Source organism: Bactrocera oleae, chromosome 4, assembly GCF_042242935.1.
Source record: "Bactrocera oleae isolate idBacOlea1 chromosome 4, idBacOlea1, whole genome shotgun sequence".
Taxonomy (NCBI): Eukaryota; Metazoa; Arthropoda; class Insecta; order Diptera; family Tephritidae; genus Bactrocera; species Bactrocera oleae.
In genome coordinates, this window is record NC_091538.1 from 63,900,765 (window position 1) to 63,926,136 (window position 25,372).

The window sequence follows — 25,372 nt, forward strand, 5'->3', positions numbered from 1 at the left end:
GGCATTATGAGTTCAAACTGAAATGTTATTTTAAAAATGCAACGCTGTCTTAGATAAGTTAAATCCACATCAAGCATATTTCGCTATCCATTTTGTTTTTGTGCTGCTGCGCTACAACAATGGCCGACGTTGTATTTTTATTATTATTAATTTCAATATTTCCATTACAAAACACTAAAGGTAATTTAAAAAATTGGAAATAGGATGTACTCGTAATTGTATCCAAATCATATTTGCTTACAATATTATATAATTATAAATATACTAGTATTATGCAGCATGAAAAGAATACAGTTAGTGCTGCAGTACGACGCAACGTTATAGACCACTTGCGTTATGTATTTAGCAATGTCATAATTTCAATTTATTTCAATATAAAGTAAACTATTTGTGCAGATGTAACATAAATAAAAAAATATATGTTTTAGCTGCTGCCGAAATAAATGGTCGTCTATTGGACGAAACACAAGAAAACTTGGATCTGGAAATGTCGCATATAAATGAAAAAGAACATTCACCTGTTCCACGGAATTCTATACAATCACATCCCAGGTAAGTTCTAAAAGAGCACTGTATCGATAGAACGTAGGTTACTGTATTTTCCACACATCATCCAACTTAAAAGTCAGTCAAAGTAATAAGAATTATATTTGTTAATAATTCCCTCCCTTCCGCATTCCAAAGGAGGCACACAAAATCTAAACGTCGCATGAAGAGAAGGTAAATACTAAGAGTTTACAAGCAGTTACAATTAAAAAGCGCAACATGGAATGTTGCATTCTATTGAATTTTTTTTCTGTGATTGACATTCTTTATATTTCGTTGTTAAAAAAATCAACATATATGTTTAAATTCCAAATTTTTGTGTGCTCCTTTTGTTCAATTACATTATTAATAGTATTAGTATCAGTAATAAAAGTATTAGTAGTAGTGTATTACATTTTAAATAAGAAATGCGCCCGTAATTAAATTTTAATAATATAATACAGATACAAGTGCTATGCATGCGAGCCACCCTGCAAAAATGCTACACAACATGCGCATATGTGCCAGAATGCTATTCAGGTAAGTCAAATTGAACTAATTTTTTAGAAATTTGAAATAATTAGCATAACATCACATTAGTGCTGGAAATCGCGAACACGCAGTGCATTTGGTGAAGAAAAAGTTTCACGAGGTTGCACAACTTCTCCGGATCAACTGCCATTAATATGTAACCAGAATACACTAGGTCCGCGAAAACGCGCTGTAATGCATGTAAACATTGTTTGTTGTTCTAAAGATTACTGTAACGACGGAGATTTCCCTGAATTGCCCCCTATTGTTAATGGTAAGTATATATAATTTTTAATCTTTTATTTGAAAAATAAAAACAATATATTGCATTACAGATGAAGTGACGCGCCTAAATGCTGATTTAAGCAATACGTTTAAAATGACCTTAGCGATATTAGGTCCCGTTTTCGTCATTGGATTGATGGCGGCATTAGTTTACTATTTTATGACAAGACATCATCGCAAAAGTATAATGGCTTCACGTATAAAAAATGATCCAGATGTATATTTAGTTAACGACGAACTACTTCGAGCCACAAGTGCTGGTGATAGTACTTTACGGGTTAGTTGAACCGATTTAAAGAAACATAAGTAGAAACAAATACAAATATGAATTGCATATCTTTTAGGAATATCTTCAACATCCAATGACTTCAGGTTCCGGAAGTGGTTTACCATTATTAGTTCAACGTACTCTTGCTAAGCAGGTTACTTTAGTAGAATGCATTGGACGTGGAAAATATGGCGAAGTATGGCGGGGACAGTGGCATGGTGAAAATATAGCTGTAAAAATATTCCTTACTCGCGATGAGAAGTCGTGGAAGCGAGAGACAGAAATATACAGGTAAAATATAGAATTTGTATTTATGAATTAATATAATAAATTTGAATTTATTAACTATTTGCAGTACAATTTTGCTACGTCATGAAAATATTTTGGGTTATATTGGTTCCGACATGACTTCACGCAATTTTTGTACACAACTATGGTTACTAACGCATTATTATCCAAACGGTTCTCTCTTCGATCATCTAAATCGGAATGCGCTAAGCCACAATGATATGGTGTTAATCTGTTTATCCATTGCTAACGGATTAGTACATTTGCATACAGAAATATTAGGAACCGAGGTGAGATAAATAAAATAAATCAATATACAAGTATAGCAAAAACAATAATGCATTTAAATTTTATAGGGTAAGCCTGCGATGGCACATCGTGATTTAAAGTCCAAGAATATACTTGTTAAATCGGATGGAACGTGTGTGATAGCAGATTTTGGATTAGCTGTAACACACTCTCATGTCACAGGCAAATTAGATTTAGGAAATAACCCTAAAGTCGGCACCAAACGTTACATGTCACCTGAAGTTTTGGATGAAAGGTATACTTCAAAATTTATGACGTTTAACAATTAATGCACAGAATGATTCATATATTACAGTATTAATATGCAATGTTTTGAGGCATTGCGCCGCACTGATATTTACGCACTTGGTTTAGTTCTGTGGGAAGTATGTCGCCGTACTATTTCAGGAGGCATTGCAGAAGAGTACAAAGTGCCTTTTTACGATGTTGTTCCATCGGACCCAAGTTTTGAGGATATGAGAAAGGTTGTATGCGTGGATAATTATAGACCGTCTTTTCCCAATCGTTGGGCTTCTGACCCGGTACATTGATATAATGATAAATTATATTTAACATTAAACAAGTCAATAATGTTTATATTCTACAGTTACTCGCTGGCATGTCAAAATTAATGAAGGAATGTTGGCATCAAAATCCGAATGTGCGCTTACCTGCCTTAAGAATACGGAAAACTATACATAAACTAGCTTCCGCTGATGAAAAAATACGTCTTAATTATGACGAAGTTTGTGTTTAGCGGTTTAGTTTCTGCAAATGAATATTTAGTATTCTTATAATTTAAAGCAGTAGATTATCACTAATAGCAGCGTAAAAACGGTAGATGGTATTAAGAAATATTATATTACTTTTTTTTTCTTCAAACGTATTTAAGTATTAAAGTTATACCTAAGCATTATAATATATTTAATTATATTGTCTACTACAATTGAATGAACGAACAGCGAGTGATTGTTTGATTAAAATGTATATATGTGTGTGTGGATTTACATAAACTATGCATAGTAGTATTAAATATATTAGATATATTAGAATTAAATTTAGATACCAAATCAAACAAAGCACATAAGTATCTTCGTTTAATGATGCATACAATTTACCAATTGCATACTTGTATTATTAAATGAAAGACACGTTTAAGACAAATATAGATTTCTACACACACACATTTTGTTATTAATCTTTACGTGCCTTGAAATGCATTGATATTTGAAGCCTCATTTGCCTTATGCTTCAACTGCTATTTATTTAGACTTTATATTACTTTTACTCTCCTCTAGTGCCATTCTTATGTATTAATCGAAAAGCTAATCTAAAGTATTGATATTTAATCTAAAAATCTAAAACTGCATAGAGAAGATTAAGGGGAATAATTAAATTAATATATGCACTCGGACAGCCTTTTTATAATTAAATAAATGAAATTTGTATTAATTTTAATTTACAACTACAACTATAAATACATATATGTATTTATGTAGTGCATGACTTTTTTCAACTGATATGTCTATAAATAATAGGAAGTGTATGTATTCGATAAACATACATATATGTTTAGTTTTAAGAAAATTTATTGTACAAAATAGTTCATGGTTTAAAATTAATAATACATTTTAGTAGAAAAAAAATTAAAATTTTTATGAACTTGGGGAAAGTGTAATCAGTAAAGGAGGAAGGGGAGGATTGATTGGGGACAATTTCTTCCTGACCCGCAGTTCTCAGGAGAGCTCGGTGCTTCGCAGTTTTTTTTCTCCATCAATTCACTACAATCACCTCCGACCCCCCGTTTTCTCTTTACAGCCCTGGATGTAAAATCAAAAATTTCCATATACTCGATATCTAAAGAAATTTTGTCGTGTTACGATGCATAGGTTAAGATACGAAATCTGCCATGGATCTCAGTTTTCGAATAACTTTATAAAATCTTTTTTATATCAGTTAACCGCCGAGTATATACCTTATTAAAACTTTCATTCAATTGCGTGGAAGCGGCTTCAATCCTGAAACAACACTTTTGAACATTGTCATATATTCTGAACCTATATATCATATATATAATTTTATTTGTATATATATTGAATGTTAATCGATTTCGAAATGATAATCAATATAATCGAATTCGGACTCGAGTTTTTAGCATCTCTAATGATTATTTAAATGTTCTTCTATGTTGTAGCGATAAAAAAAAATCGATTATAACACATATGGGTATGTAAATAAGAAAATGAGAAAATAGAAATGCAAAAACATAAACTGTAAAGGCAGCTAGCTTAGAAAATTATATATTATTCGTGATTGTATCTTCTATATATATAACAACGTACACTGATTGTCAAAGTACCGAGCAATATATTTACAAGTGATTAATTTGCAAAGCTGCTAAATAATACACTCATATACCTTTTACAAATTATATACATACATCAAATAAGTACAACACACACTGAGGCGACGATTTCATTCGAGAATCCGACACTGCTATCTTACTATCTACAATTGAACTTATTTCTATTATTCTAACGAGTTGAAATCCATGACTACTAGCATTTTTCCGACAAACATTGTTCGCGAAACATAGTACTGAGTTGTGAAATTAACCCATTAAAGGCATATAGTAGTTTCTTGAAATTCATAAGCCAATATACATATTTTGCTAATCAATCTGTATTGACGGTACAAACTAGTCTACGCATATTCATTTATATTGTTAAGTTCGGAATAAAAGCCAAATTTTTTAGTGGTTGGTAGTAGATGCAAGAAACTATTTATAAATAGCAAAACGATCTTTGCCTTTGGTATTGCATTAAATAAAATATACAAAAAAACAAAACAGGAAAGAAAATAATTGATGTCAACGTCATTCATGTGTAAAGATTTGCTTAAAGGAGATTAGAAAAATGACATTGGTTACGTCGAGTTTGGAACAGCCGCAGTCACAGTGTGACAAGTACATATTAGACCAAAAATCTATGGACGTAGAGGTGAGTGAGGAAATGATAGGTTTTAAGGGACATTCGTGCGATATCAAAAAAAAATATAAATAGAATAAAGAACGAAACTATTATGATCGGTGAGATCATAGCTTGTCAGTAAACCTAATGGCGTATTTGTTTGAAGTGGAAATATGACGTCGGATTTTGATATCGTTATGCAAATTATCGTACATTGAGCCTTAATTTGTCAAATAATTTTTTAGCAAAAAATTATTTAGTACAAAACATGTAATTGAGCAAAAGATAAGCCGAGTATAAAAATGTTATAATATATAGTTGCTTAGCAATATTGGCTAGGTCCATTTAAGAAATTATACAGTTTTGTACTTGCATATCTATAAAAAAAATTATATATATTGCAAAAAAATTAATTTTTTATTTATTTTTTTAGGAGCGTAAATCCTGTAACTTCTGGCTTTTTAAATTATTATTTAATTGGACTTCTAGTTCTTCCACAATGTTACGGGCTGTAGAAAAAAAGATATTATCCTTCCTTAAGACGCCATATCGTGGTTTCTTTGTAGATATTGGACCCGCAATTGGTGAAGCAGATAAAATATGGACAATCAGCTTAAACACGGAATCTAAAGAGGTTCCTTTGGTTTTGCTACATGGCCTGGGTGCAGGTGTTGCTATGTGGGTAATGAATTTAGATTCCATTGCCAAAGATCGTCCTGTATACGCTATGGATGTATTGGGCTTTGGTCGCAGTTCACGACCGGGTTTTTCTAATGATGCACTTATTTGTGAAAAACAGTTTGTCAAGTCAGTAGAAGAGTGGAGACGTGAAATGAATATTAATAGAATGGTATTATTAGGCCATTCAATGGGAGGTTTCATCGCTTCTAGTTATGCATTGTCATATCCCGAGAGAGTCCATCATCTTATATTAGCTGATCCATGGGGATTTCCAGAAAAGCCATCAGATGTAAATAACAACCGTCAAATTCCTTTATGGGTGCGCGCTATAGCATATGCTCTAACACCTCTCAATCCTCTATGGGCGTTACGTGCTGCTGGGCCACTTGGCCAATGGGTTGTAGAAAAAACTCGGCCGGATATTACGCGCAAGTTTGCGGCCGCAGTGGAAGAAGACAATAACCTATTACCACAATATATTCATCAATGTAATGCACAAACCCCTTCAGGTGAATCGGCTTTCCACAGTATGATGGCTTCGTTTGGATGGGCGAAATATCCGATGATACATCGAATTAAAAACGTTCGAGCGGACATTCCTATAACATTCATTTATGGTTCGCGTTCATGGATAGATTCGTCTTCAGGAGAAAAAATAAAAGCACAACGAGTCGATTCAAAAGTGGATATTAAAATAGTAACCGGTGCGGGACATCACGTGTATGCGGACAAACCGGAAGTTTTTAATCGTTACGTTAACGAAACCTGTGAACTATATAAAGCGTATCAAAAAGAAGCGGCTATACGGGACGGAACAGAATCAGATGATGAACTGAGCAATACAGCATTACAAGCTGAAGCACAAAAATCGCAACAATCAGAGTTCCAAAAAGAAGAAAATCTTGAAACAAATAAAAACTTGCCCGAAGATCCCCAAACAAATGAAGTTGCGTCAAATCTTAAACAACAATAATATTCTAATATTGATTGAGAATGATCACACACTTACTACCTGCAATCAGTTTTAATTTTTTAGTCGATATGTATTAGTCAATATATAACACATAGTATTAGCCTAAATATTGTAATGAAAATATTAAATGTGCTCATCCTAAAACTGTTATTACAGTTCTACTTTACAAGTTTTCTGATTAAACTCACCAATAATAGTAAAAGTATTGAAATGTACAAAGAATATAAAACAATGTGTTTCTAGTAAAATGTGTTTCTTAAAAAAAAATTGGCAAAATTCTTGTAGAATAATACAGGCATAGGCGTACATGCATTTAACATAGTGGGATTGTATGGCTCTTATCGGTAAAATTATTTATAAAACAAGAAAAAAAGGTTAACTTCGGTCGCACCGAAACTATAATACCCTTCTTGTTGACTCCTCACATAGCCGCGATAACAGTCAAAGTACCGGACCGACCAGAGAAACGTTGTTGGCAATATACAGGGTAATCGGTCGGTCGGTCTTAAACTATGCCGCACCGATATGCAACGCAGACGAAGAAGCTGCAGACATGTCAAAACACTGCACTCCAAACTATCGCGGGATGCTTCTTGATTTCTCCGGTCGAACACCTACACAGCGAGGCCCGTATGCTTCCGGTTAAGGAACACAACGAGCTCCTCTCCAAGCAATTTCGGCTGGGATGTTTTCGCAGACACCACCCTTGCAGTCGCCTGCTTGAAGCGGAACCGCCTCCCAGGAACATCAAGAGGTCCTTCCCGACATTGAACAGTACGCCGACCATACTTCGGATGCAAACAACTTCAGACCATTCACAGTGGAGCCATCAACACCTTTACCGACTCCCTCTCAGTGAAAGGCGAATTTGAGTAAAACCACCACCTATTGCGAAGAGCTCAAGTTCCGTTCCCACGACAGTCGAGTCTACGTAACCGGAACGGACCCGGATTTATTCCGGCCAAGGACTGTCAACTCGGCAGAATTCTGTCGCTACAACAACAACAAGAGCTCAAGTTGCCACGAGCATCTAGAGTGACCTTTGCGCAACTTCGTTCTGAGCACTGTAACAGGTTAAACTCCTACTTATCCAGAATCGACCCCAACATACCAAATATATATCCAGCATGCAAGAAGTCTCCGCATGACACTAACCACCTCTCTGCAAGCCCAACGAACCCCACCCTTCTCCCTATAGTCTGTTCCTGTTCAGGATATAAAAATAACTTGGAAAGCAAAAGCGAACATTCCTTTCACACATTGGCAATTATGAGTTGAGCAAAAAATGTGACCTGTGTGAGTTATTGTCTGATTATATTCTTAACAAAGCATTGACAAATTATGTGAACATAGGACATATATACATACATATATGTCAATAAGCGATAATCTCCGCGATTGATCTTGTTGTGCATACTCATAATGTGTCACCAATGTTAAATGTTATCAGTAAAGCAATTTGAAATCATTAAGAAGCCATATGAACGCCTTGCAAAAATGTATACGTATGCATGTATACGCTTGATTACGAGTATTAACCAAGCAATTCTCTCCATCTGAAGCTGAACATTTGTCTTTATAAGTATTAATAAGTGCATAATCAATAAAAGAGTTAAATACTGCGATAATGTCTTTATTTATAGTCTGAAATACATTTAAAGCTCACAAAACCTTAACTTTTATTAACAATTGTAACGCAAATATTTTCGATTAAATTTTCTGTCTTCACATAATTCTCCCTCCTTTCAGACCTTCATACGTATTTTTCTTTAATAATCTTATTTTGCTGTGGCAAAGCCGACCCGATCGTTACCCATATCGAATTCAGTATAGTATTTACCGATAAAAACATCACCAAGGATCCACAATGGACCATTTGGTGGTGGAATATCCATGCCCATGAAACCAGACAAACAAATCGTTTTACCCATTTGAGCAATACGTAGAATATAGTCCTTGCCTTCCAATTCGAATGTTTTGCCACCCAATATAAATTTAATTATCGGAAGTTTTGGAATCAATTCGCAAGAGACCATATACTGACCACCTAGGATGGGTGTTCCACCGATAGCTTGATTTATAGCCGTTGTTTCTTCGGTAGGTCCAGCAATTAATGAAGTACCTGTGTCTGCAATTACTTGGCAGCCCCCTTTGCAAAGTTGTAAATCACCGACTGAAGCACCGTCCATTTTAATTTGCCAGTAAGCTTTGCGTGTTACCGGTAGATATGTAAAGTCTCCGACATAATGATCTTTATCTGAACCGCCAAAAATAATTTCTCCACCTTCAGGTGCAGCAGGATCGCGGTTTAAGTAAAATGAAAATACAGGAGCAGGAATAAGGCCCTGTTCATACATATTATAAAATGGTGGTTTTACTCCGTCCACAGATATTGAACTGTATGCCAAGCCGAGGATACCGTCAAATTTTGCCGCAACAAATACGAGACCCGGCTCACTCATTGCTTCGGCAAAAAATTGTTTTTTAATATCTAATCCGCCGATATTCACTGTGTCAGCAGACAAATATCCAGACAAACTTCCAGAGCCATAGTGTATGGCGAATTCGGTGCCATTCTTTTCATAAGTTTTAGACTTTGTAGCATCGTATTTGTTGTGCATGAGGCAAGCGATGTTTGTTAAATGACATTTTTTCGATGGCACCCAAAGGTTTGAGGAACCGGTATCAAAAACCACTTTAAAGCTTTGCGGAGGAGATCCAATTGTTATTGGGCCATAGTACTGCGCATCTAGGTAATTTGAAAGTGGTTCAGGAGCAATGCCACCATTGGCGTATTTAATGCGTAATTGTTGTAATTCGGTGCCCACATCGGAAAAATGTTGTCTAGCAGTTTTAATTTTTTTTAGTGGCACTCGCAATAGCTCGGTATTAGCTAAGCTAAATACCGTGAATACAATTAAGAGAGTTTTAAACATCATATGTAACTGTGATCTAAAAGATAATTGCATAAATATTAAATTAATTTAAAACCTTAATTAAATTAATATGAGAAATATTGCGAAATTCTTTGTTCTCACCACAGTCAGCTTAAATCCGGTTTTATATTTTTATATTATTGCAATTCAATGGTTTAAAAATAACTAAATGGAAAAATCTTTGCAAATTACAAATATCTTGAAAAATTGATAATGACCAAGCAATGTAGAATTGAACAAAAGGGAACGGAAAATTACTTCTGCTTTGTGAGTTCGGTACTACATAAAGGTCAACTCACACATGACAGAGAATGTAGACTCTGCACATGACAAATCTGAATTAGGCTGAAAACCATGCCTAATGCTTCAAACAGTCAACGACATTCGTCCCGTATCAAACCAATTTTGTCAAAAGTTATGCCAGTTGTTCTCTCTTCTTTTCATTTCACCAATGTTGCCATTGTTCTACTTGTATAGATCATTTTTCACACATTTAGTTTTTTAGTTATAATTTTTCATAATGTAATAGCCCAAAACTAAAATCCAACTATTAACAAGTAGGGAAGGGCTAAGTTCGGGTGTAACCGAACATTTTATACTCTCGCAAAGTCAAATGATATAATCGTTTTAGATTTCTTTGTGGATCTTGCCGCCTTGTTTTATGTTGACCGATATTTTCGGTAAAAAGTCAGCTATAAGTACTGGGGTCCACATATTCATAGTTTTGACTCGATTTAGACAATTTTTAGTCACAAGGTGGCATACTTTAAACGTATTATTCACGCAAAGTTTTACCCCGATATAATCATTGTTGCTTGATATGCATAGTGGAAAGTGAAAGAATCAGATGGAATTGAAAATGGTGTTATATGGGAAATAGGCCCACGCCCACTGTCTAATTTGAACGCGGTTCCTATAAAGTCATCTCATACCGTCCCAGAGATAAAATTTTATGTCTCTGGCGTGTTTAGTGCTTGGTCGCGCTTTTAGTAGTCTTTAACAGTACCGTTATATGGGGAGTGGGCGGAGTTGCCACCCGATTTCAACTATTTTCACACTGTAGGTAAAGGTTCTTAAAACATTTGCTTCCAGTGAATTTTGTTATTACAGCATAAGCGGTTTAGGAGATATGCATATTAAACCTATTAGGGGCGGGACCATCCCCACTTTAAAAATTTTAACTACAGATGCCCCTCCCTATTGTGATCCTGTATACCAAATAAGAGTCTTGTATCTTGTTGTGGAGCTCAGTTATGGCAATTTATTTGTTTTTGAATAAACCGTTAGGTAGCAACAGGTTGCGAGAGTATAATAAATGTATTCGACTGTGATTTTCAATTATTTCAAATATATTCAAGTTTAATTTTTAATTACTACAAAATATCGAGACTGACAACCATACATTACAAGAGATTGCTCTCTCACTCTCAGCTCACTCCTTTCTATGGGAAAAACCCAATTTTTTGTAGAAGGGGGTAGTAGAAGCGGTGGTGAGTGTTCATTTACATTGCGCTCCCATAAGATAGGTCGTATCAGCTGTTTCGGTCACCGGTTTTGCGTCGATGATTGCTTGAACTATAAGAGTAGCAACAGAGAATGTATATTATAATCTTATTATTATTATTAATCTGTAGATTATAATCTTATTATTATCTTATTATTATAATATACATTCTCTGGTAGCAACGAAAGAGTGATATGAGTAAGATATTGAGAACTAAACCAGAGAACATACAACAAAACTAACTTTTACAGGTTTCCTTCAACTCTACATCAAAACAATGTTATTACCAATTCACATAGAACTTTAGCTTCGCTTTGCGTCCAATGTTAGGCAACGCTCATCTTTTTACGCTTTGCCAAGCAACCGTCGCAATTTTTATTAGAGAGGAACACTGAAAGCAGAGAATGTAGATTATATCTCTTTAGATCTGGTTTTGTTAAAGATTTACTATACTGCGCTTACATGCGGACTCTCTTGACCCTCATTATCGGCAAATTCTCTTTTGGTGTCGCTTTGTGCATTCACATTAGCAAAATGAGTAAACCGGTTGGGTTACAAAAGAATCTGTGTATGAACTGGCTCCTATATAAGGCCTGCCGGATTGTGCAGCAAACACTGTTACAATTAAAGTGTTGCCGTGTAAAGAGCAATTAAGCTATAAGCAATAAGTTGTAAACTCGAATAGCGAGCAATAAGGGTTAAGTTGTTGAAATTAGAAATAAAGATAAGTGTATAGCCAATAAATTGGAACTTTTGTTTAACAATCCAGTGATCGAACTCAAGAGTGAGTTACAAGGTAGATGATTGATCGAGAAATCCGTTACAATATTTAGACATCAATTGTTAAACATTAGCAACGTGGAGTCTCATTCGCAATATTGCTAGCAATTCAGGTTTTTAGCAATCTTAAATTGCCTGCCGAGATGCCCCGCTATTGTGAATTTAACCATAGATGTCTCCGTCAGCAACAGTTAAGTTGGTGATACTGTCAGCGTAATCGTCCATCTTTAAAAAATTCACTACGGAAACGTTCATTTCATTTCGGATTGTCCTCGAGTAAAGATGTGTCATTTATTTGGACTTAAAAAATTGTATAATTTTAGAGAGTATAAAAGGTAAGTACTAATCATCTACACATGCTTCATATTGTTCATAAATTCTAAATGATGCTTATTTATACCGCCCCAGTCGGAAAGATAATGACGATTGGTTCTTTTATTACTGATTTGTCAAACTCGAAAAGTAGTAGTATATAAATATAACGAAACTTACAAAAGCATATTTTAATATTTCAGTGGGTATGGTTGACTTACAATGGAATTTGTGACAAGCTCATTGGTTCGAATATGAATTATCTGAGGACGTGAAATTTGAAATCTATATTTTCCTGTCTACAAAGGTAATTATAAGGATTAAAAAGTGTGTGCTTAATATATATATATGATGTTTTCGAATACCGCCCCAGTCGGATAAATTGTGACGATTGGTTAAAATTGCTGAAATTAATTAAAAAAAAAAAAAGTTTATCTCACAGAGGAGCTGTTATAATATTTAAAATATTTTATTTTCAGGTCTTCCTAACCACGTGGACGTGGACTTCAGTGTCTAATATAAACCGTACATTAAATGATAAGGTACAAACAACATCTAATTTTAAGTTACTTTGTGTTAGTGATGATAATTAAAAGTAGACAAGCATATAACAGAATTTTCTATGTTGAATACTTTCGTCTGAATGTTATTACAATCATAATATTTTAAAAGTGTAAGAATTATATTGAATATAATTTTTTTTTTTGATTAATTAGGATTATCTTGGTGTTCGCTGAAAGCAGTAAGATATACACTTTAGACGGGGAGAATATCGATGTACTTCCGGCATCCCACGAGGTAAGCTTCTTTTGTTTTTGTGGTAATTCAAGTTCAACTGATGAGTTTTAGTTATCCCTGTCATAAAGACAAGCTTGATGATAAATAAACACTGATAATTTATTATTTAATTATGTAATAACTAAAAATATGTTTACCCATTTAAGTATTTAATGGATTTTCTTGTTTTTTTTTCAGATCTTTGTTGAATAATAAAAACAATGTAATAGCAAGTAGTAATAAAGAATTAATTGCTTTTAAATAATTTGTGTTTTTATTGTAGATCCAGATTGAAAATTAGGAAAATATAGATAAGCCATATATTTGCAAAAAAAAAATCATGCAGTTGAATTTCTGATTGTAAAAGCTTTTCTAAACATTCTCTACAATCGAAATCATAGTAAATTTCATTGATATAAATGATTAATCGTTTTCGAAAAGCTACATATTTTATTATTGCATATAATGCATAGGAATATGTATTTTTTTACTTAGGTCGCTGTTGAAACTATTTTGTTTCAACGCAAAAATATAATTGTGAATGCTACTTTATCAAATGGGAACAGTGAAAATGGAACACAAGAGAACAGAAAATATGCGAGAAATTGTATTCCCCTTCACTGTAAACGATAGCTTATAAACAAAACGTCGATCATTTAATATATAAAAAGAGGACATAAAGTATGTTTAATTATAAATTACCGGATGGCGGTTTGCGCGCTCATTGTTACTTTAATTCCAATGGTGACATCAAATTTGATCCACCAGTATATGAGCAGCGTTATACTACAACAGTACGCATATTGGAAGATCCACATTGGGGGTACAAATTTAAAAAAGTGAGACCGGTTTTCTACTCAAGTTCAATTTGAATACAAGAGATTAGTATTTCACTTTTTGAAAGCATTTCTTTCAACGCAGGTGGTAGATTTTGGATGTGCTGATATGCGATTATTGTCATTGATACGCCGTACAGAAGGCATTGAACATATTCTAGAGGTAAGTCAGAACTTGTTCCCAATGTGAATTAAGCATATTAGTTATATACTAAATATTTATGTCAATCAATGAAAGGAAATGTGTCGGACTTAAAACACATCTCTATGTTGATATTCTGTTATCTTAAAAAAAATGATTTGGGTATTTGGTTTGGAGACAGTCATCAAAGACCCAATATTAAAAAAAGGTTATAATAAGGCTTAAATTGTCTTGAAGGAATTGAAATTTATATATTTTTCACCGCGTTTATTATCCTTACTTAATTACTACATTGAGATCGCAGTCTGTGAATGGTTATAAAATCAGTTCTTTATATTCGTTTTTCATGTATTCGCGTATTCTCATGTTCCTCGTTGTTTCCATCGTAAACTTATGATTAGCGCTGCATGCTTCATTTGTTTTTTTTACATATTTTATACTTTCGGTGAATCAAAACTGTCATGCTTCATTTTTTAAACTTTTAAGATTGTTGCATAAGCTTTTTAAAACTTCCCCCACGAAAATTTTGATGTATAACGTCGCAATAATAACCAAGAATAATAATAACACTAGACTAGTTATAAATAGCCGTCCTGTTGCGGTCATTTAGAAGCGACTTGTCATTCCTCTAATTTTCTTAAAACACAATATACAAGTATAATATAGCACTTCGTTCTTTGGCGAAATATGAGAAATATGAATCAACGAATTCTAAATTAAATTTCAATAAATGGTATCAGACGAACTGTAAATAAAAAGATATTTTCTTTTTAATACGTTTATATTTATTTATTTTTTTTTTATATTTTATTTTACGAAGTTTAATGGTATTTAATTAATAGATATATTTAGGTATTTTACTTAAAACTAAAGTAATAATATTTGGGTAAAAACAAAATAAAATGAAATAAACAAATACTAATCCACTTTTTGTATGGTGTGCTTAAAACAACGTCTTGGTGAATTGTATGTGACCAATTATGATTATATTACTATACTAACTTTAATTAACAAAACGCTAATGCTCATAAACACAAATTTGTAAACTTGAATTAAATCTTCGCCCTGTTGGTGCACACATTGCCAGAAAATACAACGTTAAATAACCAGTATGCTTGTATTCATTACAAACAAATTCAAAATTGTAGGCAAAACAAAGATAAATTAAACGTCCTAAAAGTAAATCTTACAAGCTATTTAAAATATGTTGGGCGAATGGGTTTATAGTCAGCACCGTGGCGTCGCGTTTGATACGGGTAGAATGCACATGTGTACTCAAAACAATTCAAGGTTTAAATAAAATTAGTTTGTATGTTTGTAGGATGCTATTTTTATTATTAATCATGGAAGCAAATTTTGTTTATAAGTTCAGTGTGTGCGCTTCTGTACTCATTTTCCATAAACCACGGCGAGACGTTCCCATTGAATTCAATTAAATCTAAACTAAATCTGCTTACTAGTAGTTTAAGTATTTTGTATGTTGGATTAGGAAAGTTTATACAAAATTTACAGTAAGGATCGCGTTAATGTAATTTTAATTTTGCACGTATTAAAATGAATTTTTTTTTTATATGACATTTATAAAAGTTAAGTAAGATTTGTTTCTCATTACTGATTCTCAGATAAATGTAAATTAACAAAAAAAAAAAATATATATACATACATATTGTATATATATAAACGCGATCCATTACCAATAGAATTGCAATTATGAATATCAATTGTTCACATGGTTAAATTAACTATTTAGCATCATATGTTTTTTATGTTAATGTTACTCACATATTTTATTTTTATTCTGAGTTCTCATGTTACGATTTTTACAATTTTAACTTTGCTCATTCCATTTCAATTTTCTTTTGCACAGTTGTTGGTAAATAACAAAAATGTAAACATTACCACTACTTATAATATTTATTCACTCTCTTCTCTTGTCAAACGGGTTTTCTGTACTACGTTACTTTTTTCTACGTTATTTATGAAATTCAAACCAATGTCGAGCAAAAAATTTACTACCATAATTGAAATCGGCGTGAAATTTAGAAGTATTGAACAGTTTCCATAGAAATGCTGCATGCTAACATTTTTCACTTTTTACAATGTCGTGTCGATGCCGCTGCTGCGGCGTTGTTGCCACGATAGTAGATGTTTTCATTATTGATCCTTTTCCAAACGTTGAAGAAACTGCAAACATCTGGGTTAAAATTTGAATTACTTTCCTGTTGATCGATTAGATCATTCATCTCTGTTTCAGTCTCAATTAAGCAACGACGAGTTCGTCGTTCCGGCCTTCCCGTAACACTGCTGCTATTAACTTGAGCTCCTTCATTGTTGTAACCTTTACGATTACTACGAGCTGCACCGGCGGCACTACTCCGTTTGCTACTACATTTCGAAGCAGTTTTATTTGCTACTGTTGTACCATGACTTGATTTGGATGTGGCTGCTGTTGTTTTAAATGCAGATTTTGTCGAATTGATTGTACGTTGCTTATTAGCACTCTGAATTCGACCTTCTGTTTCTAATAATTGTGTACAATCTTTTTTTCTTGTTGATCGGGTATTATGTGCGCGTGTGTTATGTCCACCATTAGGCGCATGCTCCATGGTTTCGGTAGCGTCTGTATCTATGTCATCGTCATCGTCATCGTCATCACAATCTCTATCGTTATCTTCCATATCCTCCGTATCGTCTACTTCCATTTCTTCCTGCTGCATGGTTATATATTGAAAATTATCCAAGCTAGTCTATATATAATAAAAAATATTTACCTCATCCTCATCTTGATCCTCATCATTCTCCTCCTCTTCGTCGGTCTGATTAGCAGCGCCACTTTGATGTGAGTCTCTATTATCTTCTGTTAATCTGCCGCTTAACTTTAGGCGATTTTCAACCTCCAATATAGCATAAGTTGGTTTTCCTTCATAACGACGCACTATTGGTTGTTGCACCTCACTAAGTTCCTCCTCGCGATCGAACTCTTTCTCGGCACGTTCGCGGGCTATCTGATCAGGATCTTGTGACAGAATTTCTGCCCATGAAAACTTCTTCTTTTTCATTGATTTCTTGTCAGATTTGGACCTCAAGTTTTTTGGCGACACCCTATTGGAGAGAGTGCGCTCATGGAATGGTGTGCCCACTGCAAGGTTGCTCATAATACTCCATGCTGTATTGCTGTTGAGTTTATTCATTTCGAATATATCGTTTTTGTTCTCAATTTCCTCTTTAACACGTACACAAGTGCGTACAATTTCCTTGCTGTCCAATTGCAATTCTGCGAGTGAATAGCCAAGCTGCTGAAACTCTCGTTCGAATAAGCGACGGTACCGTCCATAATCTGGTCGGTCGTGGTAGGCTAATTGGCTAACTTGATGTAGAAAATCGCCCAAGTATTTAGGAACCTGTTTGCCATAGATTTGTTTTAACATTTCGCGAACATCGGTCATTAGGTATTCCTTTGCGCGATGTACCTTTTCCTGTTGATGCTGAATTGCTGCATCCTTCCATGGCAAATAACCTTGAGACCAGAACATTAAGTTATAACCCAAACATTCTAGATCACTACGACGTGAATGGGCACCCATATGAGCATCTCGTGATGTAAATTCTAAAGTACCATCGTGTGCTCGACGTTGATCCATTACGAATGGACGATGTACCCCATTATCCATAAATTTGGAAGCCAGTCCGAAATCAATAAGGAAGATACGTTCTTCCTCAACGACTACAAACGATTCTGCAACAGCTGTGGGTGGTGAATTATCGCTAGTCGTTTTTTGTAAATGTTTATTAGCGTTTAACTTATTAAACATTTTTTCTTGACGTCGCGTTATCCGTGTTGTTGGTAAGCAGGAATTTGAGGCATGACTCGACTTCTTTATTGTAGCGGAGCGACGAGCAGACCTTGGTAAAAATTCTTCGAAATCATCATCTGTTGTCACAGATTTCGATTCCATTGGTTCATCTTTTATGGAAGTTGTATCTTCATTAAAGAATTCTGAGTAACTAATACGTTTTGTAGGACGTAAATAATGAGACTTCACCATCTCTTCATATATGGAATTTCGTTTTTGTCGGCGACATGAGCGTACCTAAAATGAGTTTAAAGTTATTTTAACAAAATCATTATTATCTTTGTTCTTTTAAATACCGGATTAGAACCACTAAATTCTATATTATTCCGTGGGCGACGTTTGCGGTTACGATTTACTGGTGTTTCGTAAATATCTACACTGTTACTGTTGTTGCTGTTGGTAGTAGCGCCATCATCAAAGTCCTCATCTTCATATTCGTCTAAAAACACATTTCGTTTAACAATGAAATCTTCATCCTCTTCTTCATCATCATTTGCTTCTTGCTCGGAACTATTTCCACTATCAGTTGTCTGTTGCTTTTCTTCGTAATGTTCATCATAGCTTGAAGATTTTACATTTGAAGAACGGGACGATTTGCTTTTGCCTGTGGTAACCGGAGCAGTTGCAGTTTGTTTTTTATAATACTTGCATTTGGAAATCATAAGATTTTGTGCCTTAACATCATTATGGCAGTAGCCTTTGTCGTGTAATTTTTCTAAAACATCTACAATCTGTATGGCTAGAGTTAACACGCATTTCTGATGGACACGACAATTTTTTATCAATGAGTGCAAATCGTGATCAAAACGCTGCAATATCAGGAAACGGTAACGTGCATCTCCAAAATAATGAGAGCCCGATGCAATATATTTAGGTATACCGGTAGGTAGGTGTTGCATCAGTGGCGCCGTATAATCTTGTCTATTATTTTTATCACCTTCGGTTTTTATATGGTTATCTGTTAACAAAAAGAAAATGGGATTGAATATGATTAATGTTTTTGATGTTAATACAGTTCTTACATTCGTCCTTGGCAGTATTCATCAAACAATGAATTTCCACAAACAAGGGTCCATTTGAATGTGGTTCAATTTTTACAACGAACTTTGCATTCTCATTAGTAACGGGAATGGAAGTATTATCTGAAGCTAAAAATATTTCTCCAAAATTTCCTTTGCCTATGAGAAAGAACGAATATATTAATATTTATTTAAATAGATAATCAATGCAGTAATATATAAAAAATTGTATTTACTTGGTTAGAGAATGAATATATATTTACATGAAGACATGCATACACGCACCCATATTATACAGGTTATAACAATACAAAAATTAAGAATTCAAAATTAGTACCAATTTATCTTTGCGTCTGACATCAGTTTCAATATTAACACAGTCACTTACCAATAGGTTTACCAAGCCGCCAAGGTTTCTGCATTAGGTCGTACATAATAGTGCCATTAACTATGGATGGTAATAACGTATATACTGGTTTTGGGGACTCGTTCAGTGAAGTATTTGCGCTAAGAAGAATTGACGAATTGTTGGCATGCTTTGTAGATGGATGTCTAATCATTGGTGTTACATGTGTGGCATCATTAGAAGATGAATCTTCGTCATCATTTTCGTGCCAGTAGTTATTACTTCCTCTCGTTGCCTTGGGTGTTGTGGTGATCATTTCAGAATCAATTGCTGCTCCAGACGAGTTTCGCTTACGTTTGCGTATAGTGCGTGTAGCTTGCAATGAATGCTTCGCCTCGACGACTGCCATACGTTTGCCCATTTTTGGCTCTTAAATGCTCACTCCTAAGTTGATCGAAAAATTGTTATGGAAAGACTGAGCTGATAGTTGCCACAAACATTTGGTGAAGATTTCCCTCTATGTATTGTATTATATTCTATGCACTTGAACTTAAAAACCCATAGATTTGTTTGTTTGTTATTTTCTACCAGTTACCTATATCAAAGCAAGAATTATTTTATCCAAAATTTTGTAATCTCGTACTTAATATAATACAAAATCAGTCTGTAAACTCTACTGTTGTCTTCTGTTAATCTTTATTTGAAGGAACGTTCAACGTTTAGTTTTTGTCCGCTTTAATTTTTACTATTTATTGGACTACGATGTAAGCGCTCATGTCATTCTAATAAATTGGCTTCCACTTTTTGACAATTGGCTGATCGTTGTAGACTTTGTTGATTTTAGTGTTGGTGTTTTGAATTACGGATTGCTTTTCATTGTATTTAGCAACGTTATTTCTTTTTTGTTGTGATTATACTTTGTTTTATACCACGAAAATATATGTAAAGAGAGAATGTAAAATACGTTAATAAAGTCATACAACTCAATTCAAAACCAGATAAAGGAGCAAAAATTAATCGATTGCACATGCCCTTATGCATTATACTTCTGTATATACATATGTTTACATATTTCGATATTATATATGCCAATAGCTAAAATTGTTCGCTACTATAAACGTTTAGACCATATGTATTTATGTTGCACTCTTCTATTTTAAATGAAGAATTCGATTTGCGATCAAAAATCGCTCAATTCCACTGTTCCCCTTTTACGATTCGATACTGAATATATCATTTGTTTGCTCTGTCTTCATTCATATATCTTTATTACAATTTCTTCAAATATATTACTTAGCGACATATGACAACAACATGTACAATCAGTAAATAATTTTTGAAACAACTACAGCAATTATAAAGGTATATTTTTTTTAATTTACACCAACAAAATTTTTGTACAATCCACACCAAATTTACACAGCAATACAGATAAAACATTTTGGCAAGGCAAGTGTAGGATGAAATGAAAACAGCGGTGGCAACCGAACGAATGGCTCGGTTGCAGCAGCAGCGCTAAAAAAAATTTCTTTCGAACACTTTTAAAATCGATGCAACGCGACACTGTTACGAATGGAACAAACCTTTTCTGAATTACCCATCAGGTATTACATGTACAGACATATTTCTGAACAATGCACAATATAGATACGATTAAATATATTATATTAAACTTTAACAACGATTTTGCTCAAGTCAAAAACATAAAAAAATTTTACAAGTTCGGTTAAATGCTGCTTGGCCGACTAATTTGGTCGCTTTTTTCTCTTTCGGTTTCGCTTGTTCCGATTTCAAGACAGAAGCAAGAGAAATAAAAAACTTATCCAATGCTGAAAGTTTTCACTGTTGTACACACTTTTAAAATAATTTTTTCACGATAATTCGCGATCCGATGCTTTGCTTTTATATTCCTTTAACTCAGAAAAAATTGGGCTATATTTTGATAATGATTTTGTCTAATTACTTAGATAATTCTCGTAGAATTCGCTATAAAACCTACTGAGTTAAAGTTTCCCGATTTCCGTCGATTCCACACGATAATTGCATTACAAACACTAGCTCAACGAAATCGCCGAAAATCTGCTCCACGGTCGGTGTGTTTCACTTTTATTCGCCGCGTTGCGGCATATGTGTTTGCTTCTTCTTAATTATATTTATTCACAATACAACACAACTCTATTTATTAATAGCTTGTTTATATGTACTGTGAACTAGGCTTTTTTTTTATTTAATACGGCGTTTCCGTGTTTTCCAAAATTTGTTATATGCTTTGTGAATTACGAACGGTTAATTACCGTGTTACTACACAAATCACAATTTGGTAGTACCTCTGCTTTGTTTACAACTGGCCTAACATTGCTTTGTTTACAGCACCTGTCTAAAATAACTCGAACAAATATGGAATAAAACTTGGTTATTAATTCTTTGCATTTGATATTTAATAGATATTTTAAAAAAGGTTTTACTTTTCTGTTCAGGTTGACATTGACGAAGATTTATTAAAGAGCAATAAACTGAGAGCAGAACCCTTGATAACGGACTATTTGAAAAAACGTGAAACTCCTTTACGAATTGAATTATTACAAGGAAGTATCGACACGCCGGCTGAACAATTGTTAAATGTAGACGCAGTCATCGCTTTGGAAATGTAAGTAATTTATATAGAGTAAGACAATTTAATCATTACCAATACATAAATATATTATATTTATTAATAGAATTGAGCATTTGTACCCAGATACACTAGCGAATGCTCCAAAAAATATTTTCGGTTTTATGCAACCGAGACTCGCAATATTTTCAACACCAAATTCGGAATTTAACGTACTCTTTGAGCCGTTACTAGCAAATGGTTTCCGACATGATGATCATAAATTCGAATGGACACGCTCTGAATTCAGGGATTGGGCATTAAATATTTGTCAACAATATCCAAATTATAAGGTGGCTTTTATGGGTGTTGGGGATGCACCACCAGATAGAAAAGATATTGGCAACGTAACTCAAATAGCAATATTCGCACGTTGTGATTTGCTGGATCGTTCTCTTCATAGTGAGTTACTTCCCAGCAAGGTCGCAGTAGATTGTAGACCTGATGCAGATGTTCGATACAAAGAAATATTTACAGTAGATTTCCCAGTTTACCTTGATGAACGTAGCAAAGATCAAAAGATTCTGGATGAGGCGCGTTATCAAATCAGTCGTTGCCGACGTATCGATAGATATTTCAATTGCGATTTACGTGTGTATGAAGTACCTCTCACAGTTTTAAGGGACTATATTGAAAATATTGGCGCTACAATACAAGAACTGCTTACTGTTCTGAAAGAAAATGGTATTGAAGTAAAAGAAGAATACATCATATTACCCGAATATGATGAGGATGATTTAAGTTATCATCAATATGATGATTGTTACGATGAGGAGTTGGGAGTGTGGAATGATGTTGGGTATGCTGTGGATGAGACCGGAAATGATGACGAACGGGGTGCATGCGGTGGATATTCACATACTAAAGAAGACACCAATTATGATTCTGAGGAAAATTGGGATTAAGCGAAAGCTAGTACGGGTTTAATTTAGTTACAACTTAAATAATAAACCATTATTATATGTATGAAGAAAACGATAAAATGAAATACTATGTATAAATAAAATAGTATACAAAATGTTACTTAAGTAGAGATTTTTTAAAGAAAATGGGATTGAACAATCACCGGGTCAACAGTGAATACTTTTTCCCTATAATAAATGTACGTGCATACATATCTACAGACATAACTTGTTTTTGTCAATACAATTAAGAGCATTTCTTTGTAAACATATTCGGAACGCATCCCTCTATCTCTATTTGTAAATCTTTACTTTCACTTGTGATTACGATTTCCTCCCTTAAAATTTATGAAAATCGGAAAAAATAAGGTCTTCTTACTTCAATTAGCGGTGGGGTTGACTGAATTTCGTGTACTGTGTGATATGTAGAGCCTCCACTTCATGTTGCAAATATTTGCAATCTTCAACAAATAGACAATAAAAATAACGCATGCGCATAAATGCTATTGCAATAGCGAGAGAAGAAATCCATTTCAAAATTAGTGGAGTTTCTTTAGGAAGAAATATTTAACTGACATTAGTAAATCTCAAATGCAGACAAGCAAAAATCAGTCAGCCATTATGCATGAAAGGAAGAGGACGATTTAATAGAAAAAACTGTATAAAAGTTAGCACATAAAAGCAAATGTTAAATAAAGTCAAGATTTTGAAGTTCCCTGTTTGTAGTTTCGGTTGAAATTATGTTTAAAAATAGTTTCAAAGTGTACTTTTTCTAAAACGTTCGGGTCTCGCTTCGAAACCTTTACATATATTTACTGCGATAAACCAACGTTTAGCAATCGAAATTGTATATTTTGGTGTATTTTTACAAAAACAAAAAATAGTTGCTATTTGCATAACTTTACCGTCATGGCTGATGAGGGAGCGAATCCGGAAAAAGAAGCAGAAAAGAAAATTGTGCACACATATCCGCTTGTCAAGGTATGCACGATTTGTCAGGCATGAAATAAAAGCTACCAGAAGTAGAACTTCGACGTGAAAAAAAAAGAATTATAATTATTTAAAGGAAGAATAAACATATAATTGAATTATTAAACGATATTTTCAGCATTCAGATATGAACGAAGAAATGCGAACAGAAGCTATAGAAATGAGCATTACAGCTTGCGAAAAATATTCGAGCAATTATGAGGTAAGTTTCAAATAAACCGAGAAATTTTAAAATTATGAAGGTTTTGATAGCAACGTTTTTATTGGTTTGTTTATATAATCAGAATTTTTCCATCTGAAATATATAAGGAGGGATTTGGCAATGCCTGCCGAGCAACGATCGCTATTAACTATTGATGAGTTCATTGACAAAAACTATTATACTTTACTACATATATTTAAACTTACAAGAAAATACCTAAAAACACCAAGACCTTTATAACAAATCCTTCAGAAGTGTCAACAATAATGACCTACATACGAACTTATAAGTATAAACTTATGTATATGTATTTTGCTTATTTATGTTTATAGCAAGCGGCACGTGTTATCAAGGAAACCATGGATAAGAAGTTCGGTATTTATTGGCATGTGGTTGTTGGTGAAGGCTTTGGATTTGAAGTCTCCTACGAAACCAAAAATATTTTATACCTTTTTTTCGGTGGAAATTTAGCAATTTTGCTATGGAAATGTTCATAATAACAAAAGACAAAAACATATTTACATGTATGTATGTGTGTGTTTAAAAACGTAACTATGCAGAAATCAGTTAAAAACGAAATTGCATACAATTATGTAAAGAAATAATAATAATAATAATTGCAGTGCAGTCGGAAAGTTGAAAGAATATGACTATTTAGGGAACAAATAGGGAAAGTGTATTAAATTTAGTAAAATACCGAAGAAAATAAATGGTTTACATACACCTGTACCTAAATTATAATAAAGTTACAATATTAATAAGAAAAAACAAAATAAACAAAACTTGGTGATCACCTCAATGCAATACAATAATTGTAAATATTTTTTATACGACTAATGTAATGAAATTTATAAGAGAATATAGAAATAAATTTTAAGTAATTTGAAACATAGTTTTTATAATTAGTTTTGCATATACATACATGTATGTATATGTATACTTGATTTACAGAAGAATGGTAACCGAAGTGGAGAATGTATTATTATGCTACAGGATGAAAGGATGTGCATGTTTTATCAATATTGATTTAGTATACATAATTTCACGACTTTGTTAAAAAAAATATAAAAAATTAATAAAAATAAATATAAAAAAAAATTATAAAAAAATATTATAAAAAAATATATAGAAAAAAAAAATATAAAAAAAATATATAAAAAAAATATATAAAAAAAATATATAAAAAAAATATATAAAAAAAATATATAAAAAAATATATAAAAAAAATATAAAAAAATATTATAAAAAAATATATAAAAAAAATATTATAAAAAAATATATAAAACAAAATATTATTATAAAAAAAATATTAAC

The 25,372-nt window shown here is 33.3% G+C and overlaps 5 protein-coding genes and 3 long non-coding RNA genes across 17 annotated transcripts; 5 read left to right on the top strand and 3 right to left on the bottom strand.

The window, feature by feature from the left end:
- The first annotated feature begins 72 nt into the window (after positions 1 to 72).
- Positions 73 to 3,369, top strand: sax (type I BMP receptor saxophone). Of its 2 annotated transcripts, XM_036369926.2 has the most exons (11): positions 73 to 180; positions 429 to 552; positions 685 to 720; positions 990 to 1,065; positions 1,126 to 1,330; positions 1,392 to 1,618; positions 1,686 to 1,900; positions 1,965 to 2,187; positions 2,254 to 2,441; positions 2,502 to 2,727; positions 2,793 to 3,369. In XM_036369926.2, the coding sequence occupies exons 1-11, from the start codon at positions 120 to 122 to the stop codon at positions 2,940 to 2,942; spliced, it is 1,731 nt and encodes a 576-aa protein (XP_036225819.1). In that variant the 5' UTR covers positions 73 to 119; the 3' UTR covers positions 2,943 to 3,369. The 2 variants fall into 2 exon arrangements, with proteins under 2 accessions (XP_036225819.1, XP_014103639.1); XM_014248164.3 differs by lacking the exon at positions 685 to 720.
- Positions 3,034 to 4,712, bottom strand: LOC138856964 (uncharacterized). Its single transcript, XR_011395930.1, has 2 exons — positions 4,626 to 4,712; positions 3,034 to 4,203 (listed from the first exon to the last, which is right to left on the bottom strand). It is a non-coding gene; the product is annotated as an uncharacterized lncRNA (long non-coding RNA).
- puml (pummelig) lies at positions 4,436 to 7,075 on the top strand. 3 transcript variants are annotated; one of them, XM_014248168.3, is made up of 2 exons: positions 4,436 to 4,562; positions 5,588 to 7,075. In XM_014248168.3, the coding sequence occupies exon 2, from the start codon at positions 5,654 to 5,656 to the stop codon at positions 6,806 to 6,808; it is 1,155 nt and encodes a 384-aa protein (XP_014103643.2). In that variant the 5' UTR covers positions 4,436 to 4,562; positions 5,588 to 5,653; the 3' UTR covers positions 6,809 to 7,075. The 3 variants fall into 3 exon arrangements, with proteins under 3 accessions (XP_014103643.2, XP_014103641.2, XP_036225821.2); XM_014248166.3 differs by lacking the exon at positions 4,436 to 4,562 and adding an exon at positions 4,642 to 5,184; XM_036369928.2 differs by lacking the exon at positions 4,436 to 4,562 and adding an exon at positions 5,231 to 5,424.
- Positions 7,076 to 8,425: 1,350 nt separating this feature from the next.
- Positions 8,426 to 10,006, bottom strand: cathD (cathepsin D). The gene is made up of 2 exons (XM_014248150.3): positions 9,847 to 10,006; positions 8,426 to 9,760 (listed from the first exon to the last, which is right to left on the bottom strand). Exon 2 carries the CDS (start codon positions 9,745 to 9,747, stop codon positions 8,587 to 8,589), a length of 1,161 nt encoding a protein of 386 aa, XP_014103625.1. The 5' UTR covers positions 9,748 to 9,760; positions 9,847 to 10,006; the 3' UTR covers positions 8,426 to 8,586.
- A 2,197-nt stretch (positions 10,007 to 12,203) lies between these two features.
- Positions 12,204 to 13,382, top strand: LOC138856963 (uncharacterized). The gene is made up of 5 exons (XR_011395929.1): positions 12,204 to 12,363; positions 12,544 to 12,647; positions 12,820 to 12,882; positions 13,057 to 13,138; positions 13,316 to 13,382. It is a non-coding gene; the product is annotated as an uncharacterized lncRNA (long non-coding RNA).
- Positions 13,383 to 13,730: 348 nt separating this feature from the next.
- Hen1 (Hen1 methyltransferase) lies at positions 13,731 to 22,987 on the top strand. The gene is made up of 4 exons (XR_004977927.2): positions 13,731 to 13,956; positions 14,039 to 14,116; positions 21,792 to 21,961; positions 22,032 to 22,987. It is a non-coding gene; the product is annotated as a Hen1 methyltransferase (long non-coding RNA).
- Positions 15,853 to 21,449, bottom strand: bsd (back seat driver). 7 transcript variants are annotated; one of them, XM_036369921.2, is made up of 7 exons: positions 20,898 to 21,449; positions 19,970 to 20,230; positions 19,357 to 19,909; positions 18,972 to 19,127; positions 18,246 to 18,907; positions 16,867 to 18,186; positions 15,853 to 16,806 (listed from the first exon to the last, which is right to left on the bottom strand). In XM_036369921.2, the coding sequence occupies exons 3-7, from the start codon at positions 19,733 to 19,735 to the stop codon at positions 16,183 to 16,185; spliced, it is 3,141 nt and encodes a 1,046-aa protein (XP_036225814.2). In that variant the 5' UTR covers positions 19,736 to 19,909; positions 19,970 to 20,230; positions 20,898 to 21,449; the 3' UTR covers positions 15,853 to 16,182. The 7 variants fall into 7 exon arrangements, with proteins under 7 accessions (XP_036225814.2, XP_014103622.2, XP_069964203.1 ...); XM_014248147.3 differs by lacking the exon at positions 19,970 to 20,230 and having other exon boundaries at positions 21,314 to 21,449; XM_070108102.1 differs by having other exon boundaries at positions 19,357 to 20,230; positions 21,314 to 21,449.
- A 478-nt stretch (positions 22,988 to 23,465) lies between the features above and the next one.
- On the top strand, positions 23,466 to 24,939 carry LOC106627846 (dynein axonemal light chain 4). Its single transcript, XM_014248130.3, has 3 exons — positions 23,466 to 23,847; positions 23,975 to 24,058; positions 24,391 to 24,939. The coding sequence occupies exons 1-3, from the start codon at positions 23,776 to 23,778 to the stop codon at positions 24,553 to 24,555; spliced, it is 321 nt and encodes a 106-aa protein (XP_014103605.1). The 5' UTR covers positions 23,466 to 23,775; the 3' UTR covers positions 24,556 to 24,939.
- The last annotated feature ends 433 nt before the right edge of the window (positions 24,940 to 25,372 follow it).

Bases quoted from the DNA above. Each gene is read 5' to 3' on its own strand.
- sax (XM_036369926.2), top strand. From the start codon at position 120: ATGGCCGACGTTGTATTTTTATTATTATTAATTTCAATATTTCCATTA. The intron at 1,331-1,391 runs GTAAGTATATAT...ATTGCATTACAG, and splicing joins ATTGCCCCCTATTGTTAATG to ATGAAGTGACGCGCCTAAAT. The intron at 2,728-2,792 runs GTACATTGATAT...TATATTCTACAG, and splicing joins ATCGTTGGGCTTCTGACCCG to TTACTCGCTGGCATGTCAAA.
- puml (XM_014248166.3), top strand. From the start codon at position 5,101: ATGACATTGGTTACGTCGAGTTTGGAACAGCCGCAGTCACAGTGTGAC. The intron at 5,185-5,587 runs GTGAGTGAGGAA...TTATTTTTTTAG, and splicing joins AAAAATCTATGGACGTAGAG to GAGCGTAAATCCTGTAACTT.
- cathD (XM_014248150.3), bottom strand. From the start codon at position 9,747: ATGATGTTTAAAACTCTCTTAATTGTATTCACGGTATTTAGCTTAGCT.
- bsd (XM_014248147.3), bottom strand. From the start codon at position 19,735: ATGGGCAAACGTATGGCAGTCGTCGAGGCGAAGCATTCATTGCAAGCT. The intron at 18,187-18,245 runs GTATTTAAAAGA...AACTCATTTTAG, and splicing joins AATTTAGTGGTTCTAATCCG to GTACGCTCATGTCGCCGACA. The intron at 16,807-16,866 runs GTAAATATTTTT...ATAACCATGCAG, and splicing joins AGGATCAAGATGAGGATGAG to CAGGAAGAAATGGAAGTAGA.
- LOC106627846 (XM_014248130.3), top strand. From the start codon at position 23,776: ATGGCTGATGAGGGAGCGAATCCGGAAAAAGAAGCAGAAAAGAAAATT. The intron at 23,848-23,974 runs GTATGCACGATT...CGATATTTTCAG, and splicing joins ACACATATCCGCTTGTCAAG to CATTCAGATATGAACGAAGA. The intron at 24,059-24,390 runs GTAAGTTTCAAA...TTATGTTTATAG, and splicing joins AATATTCGAGCAATTATGAG to CAAGCGGCACGTGTTATCAA.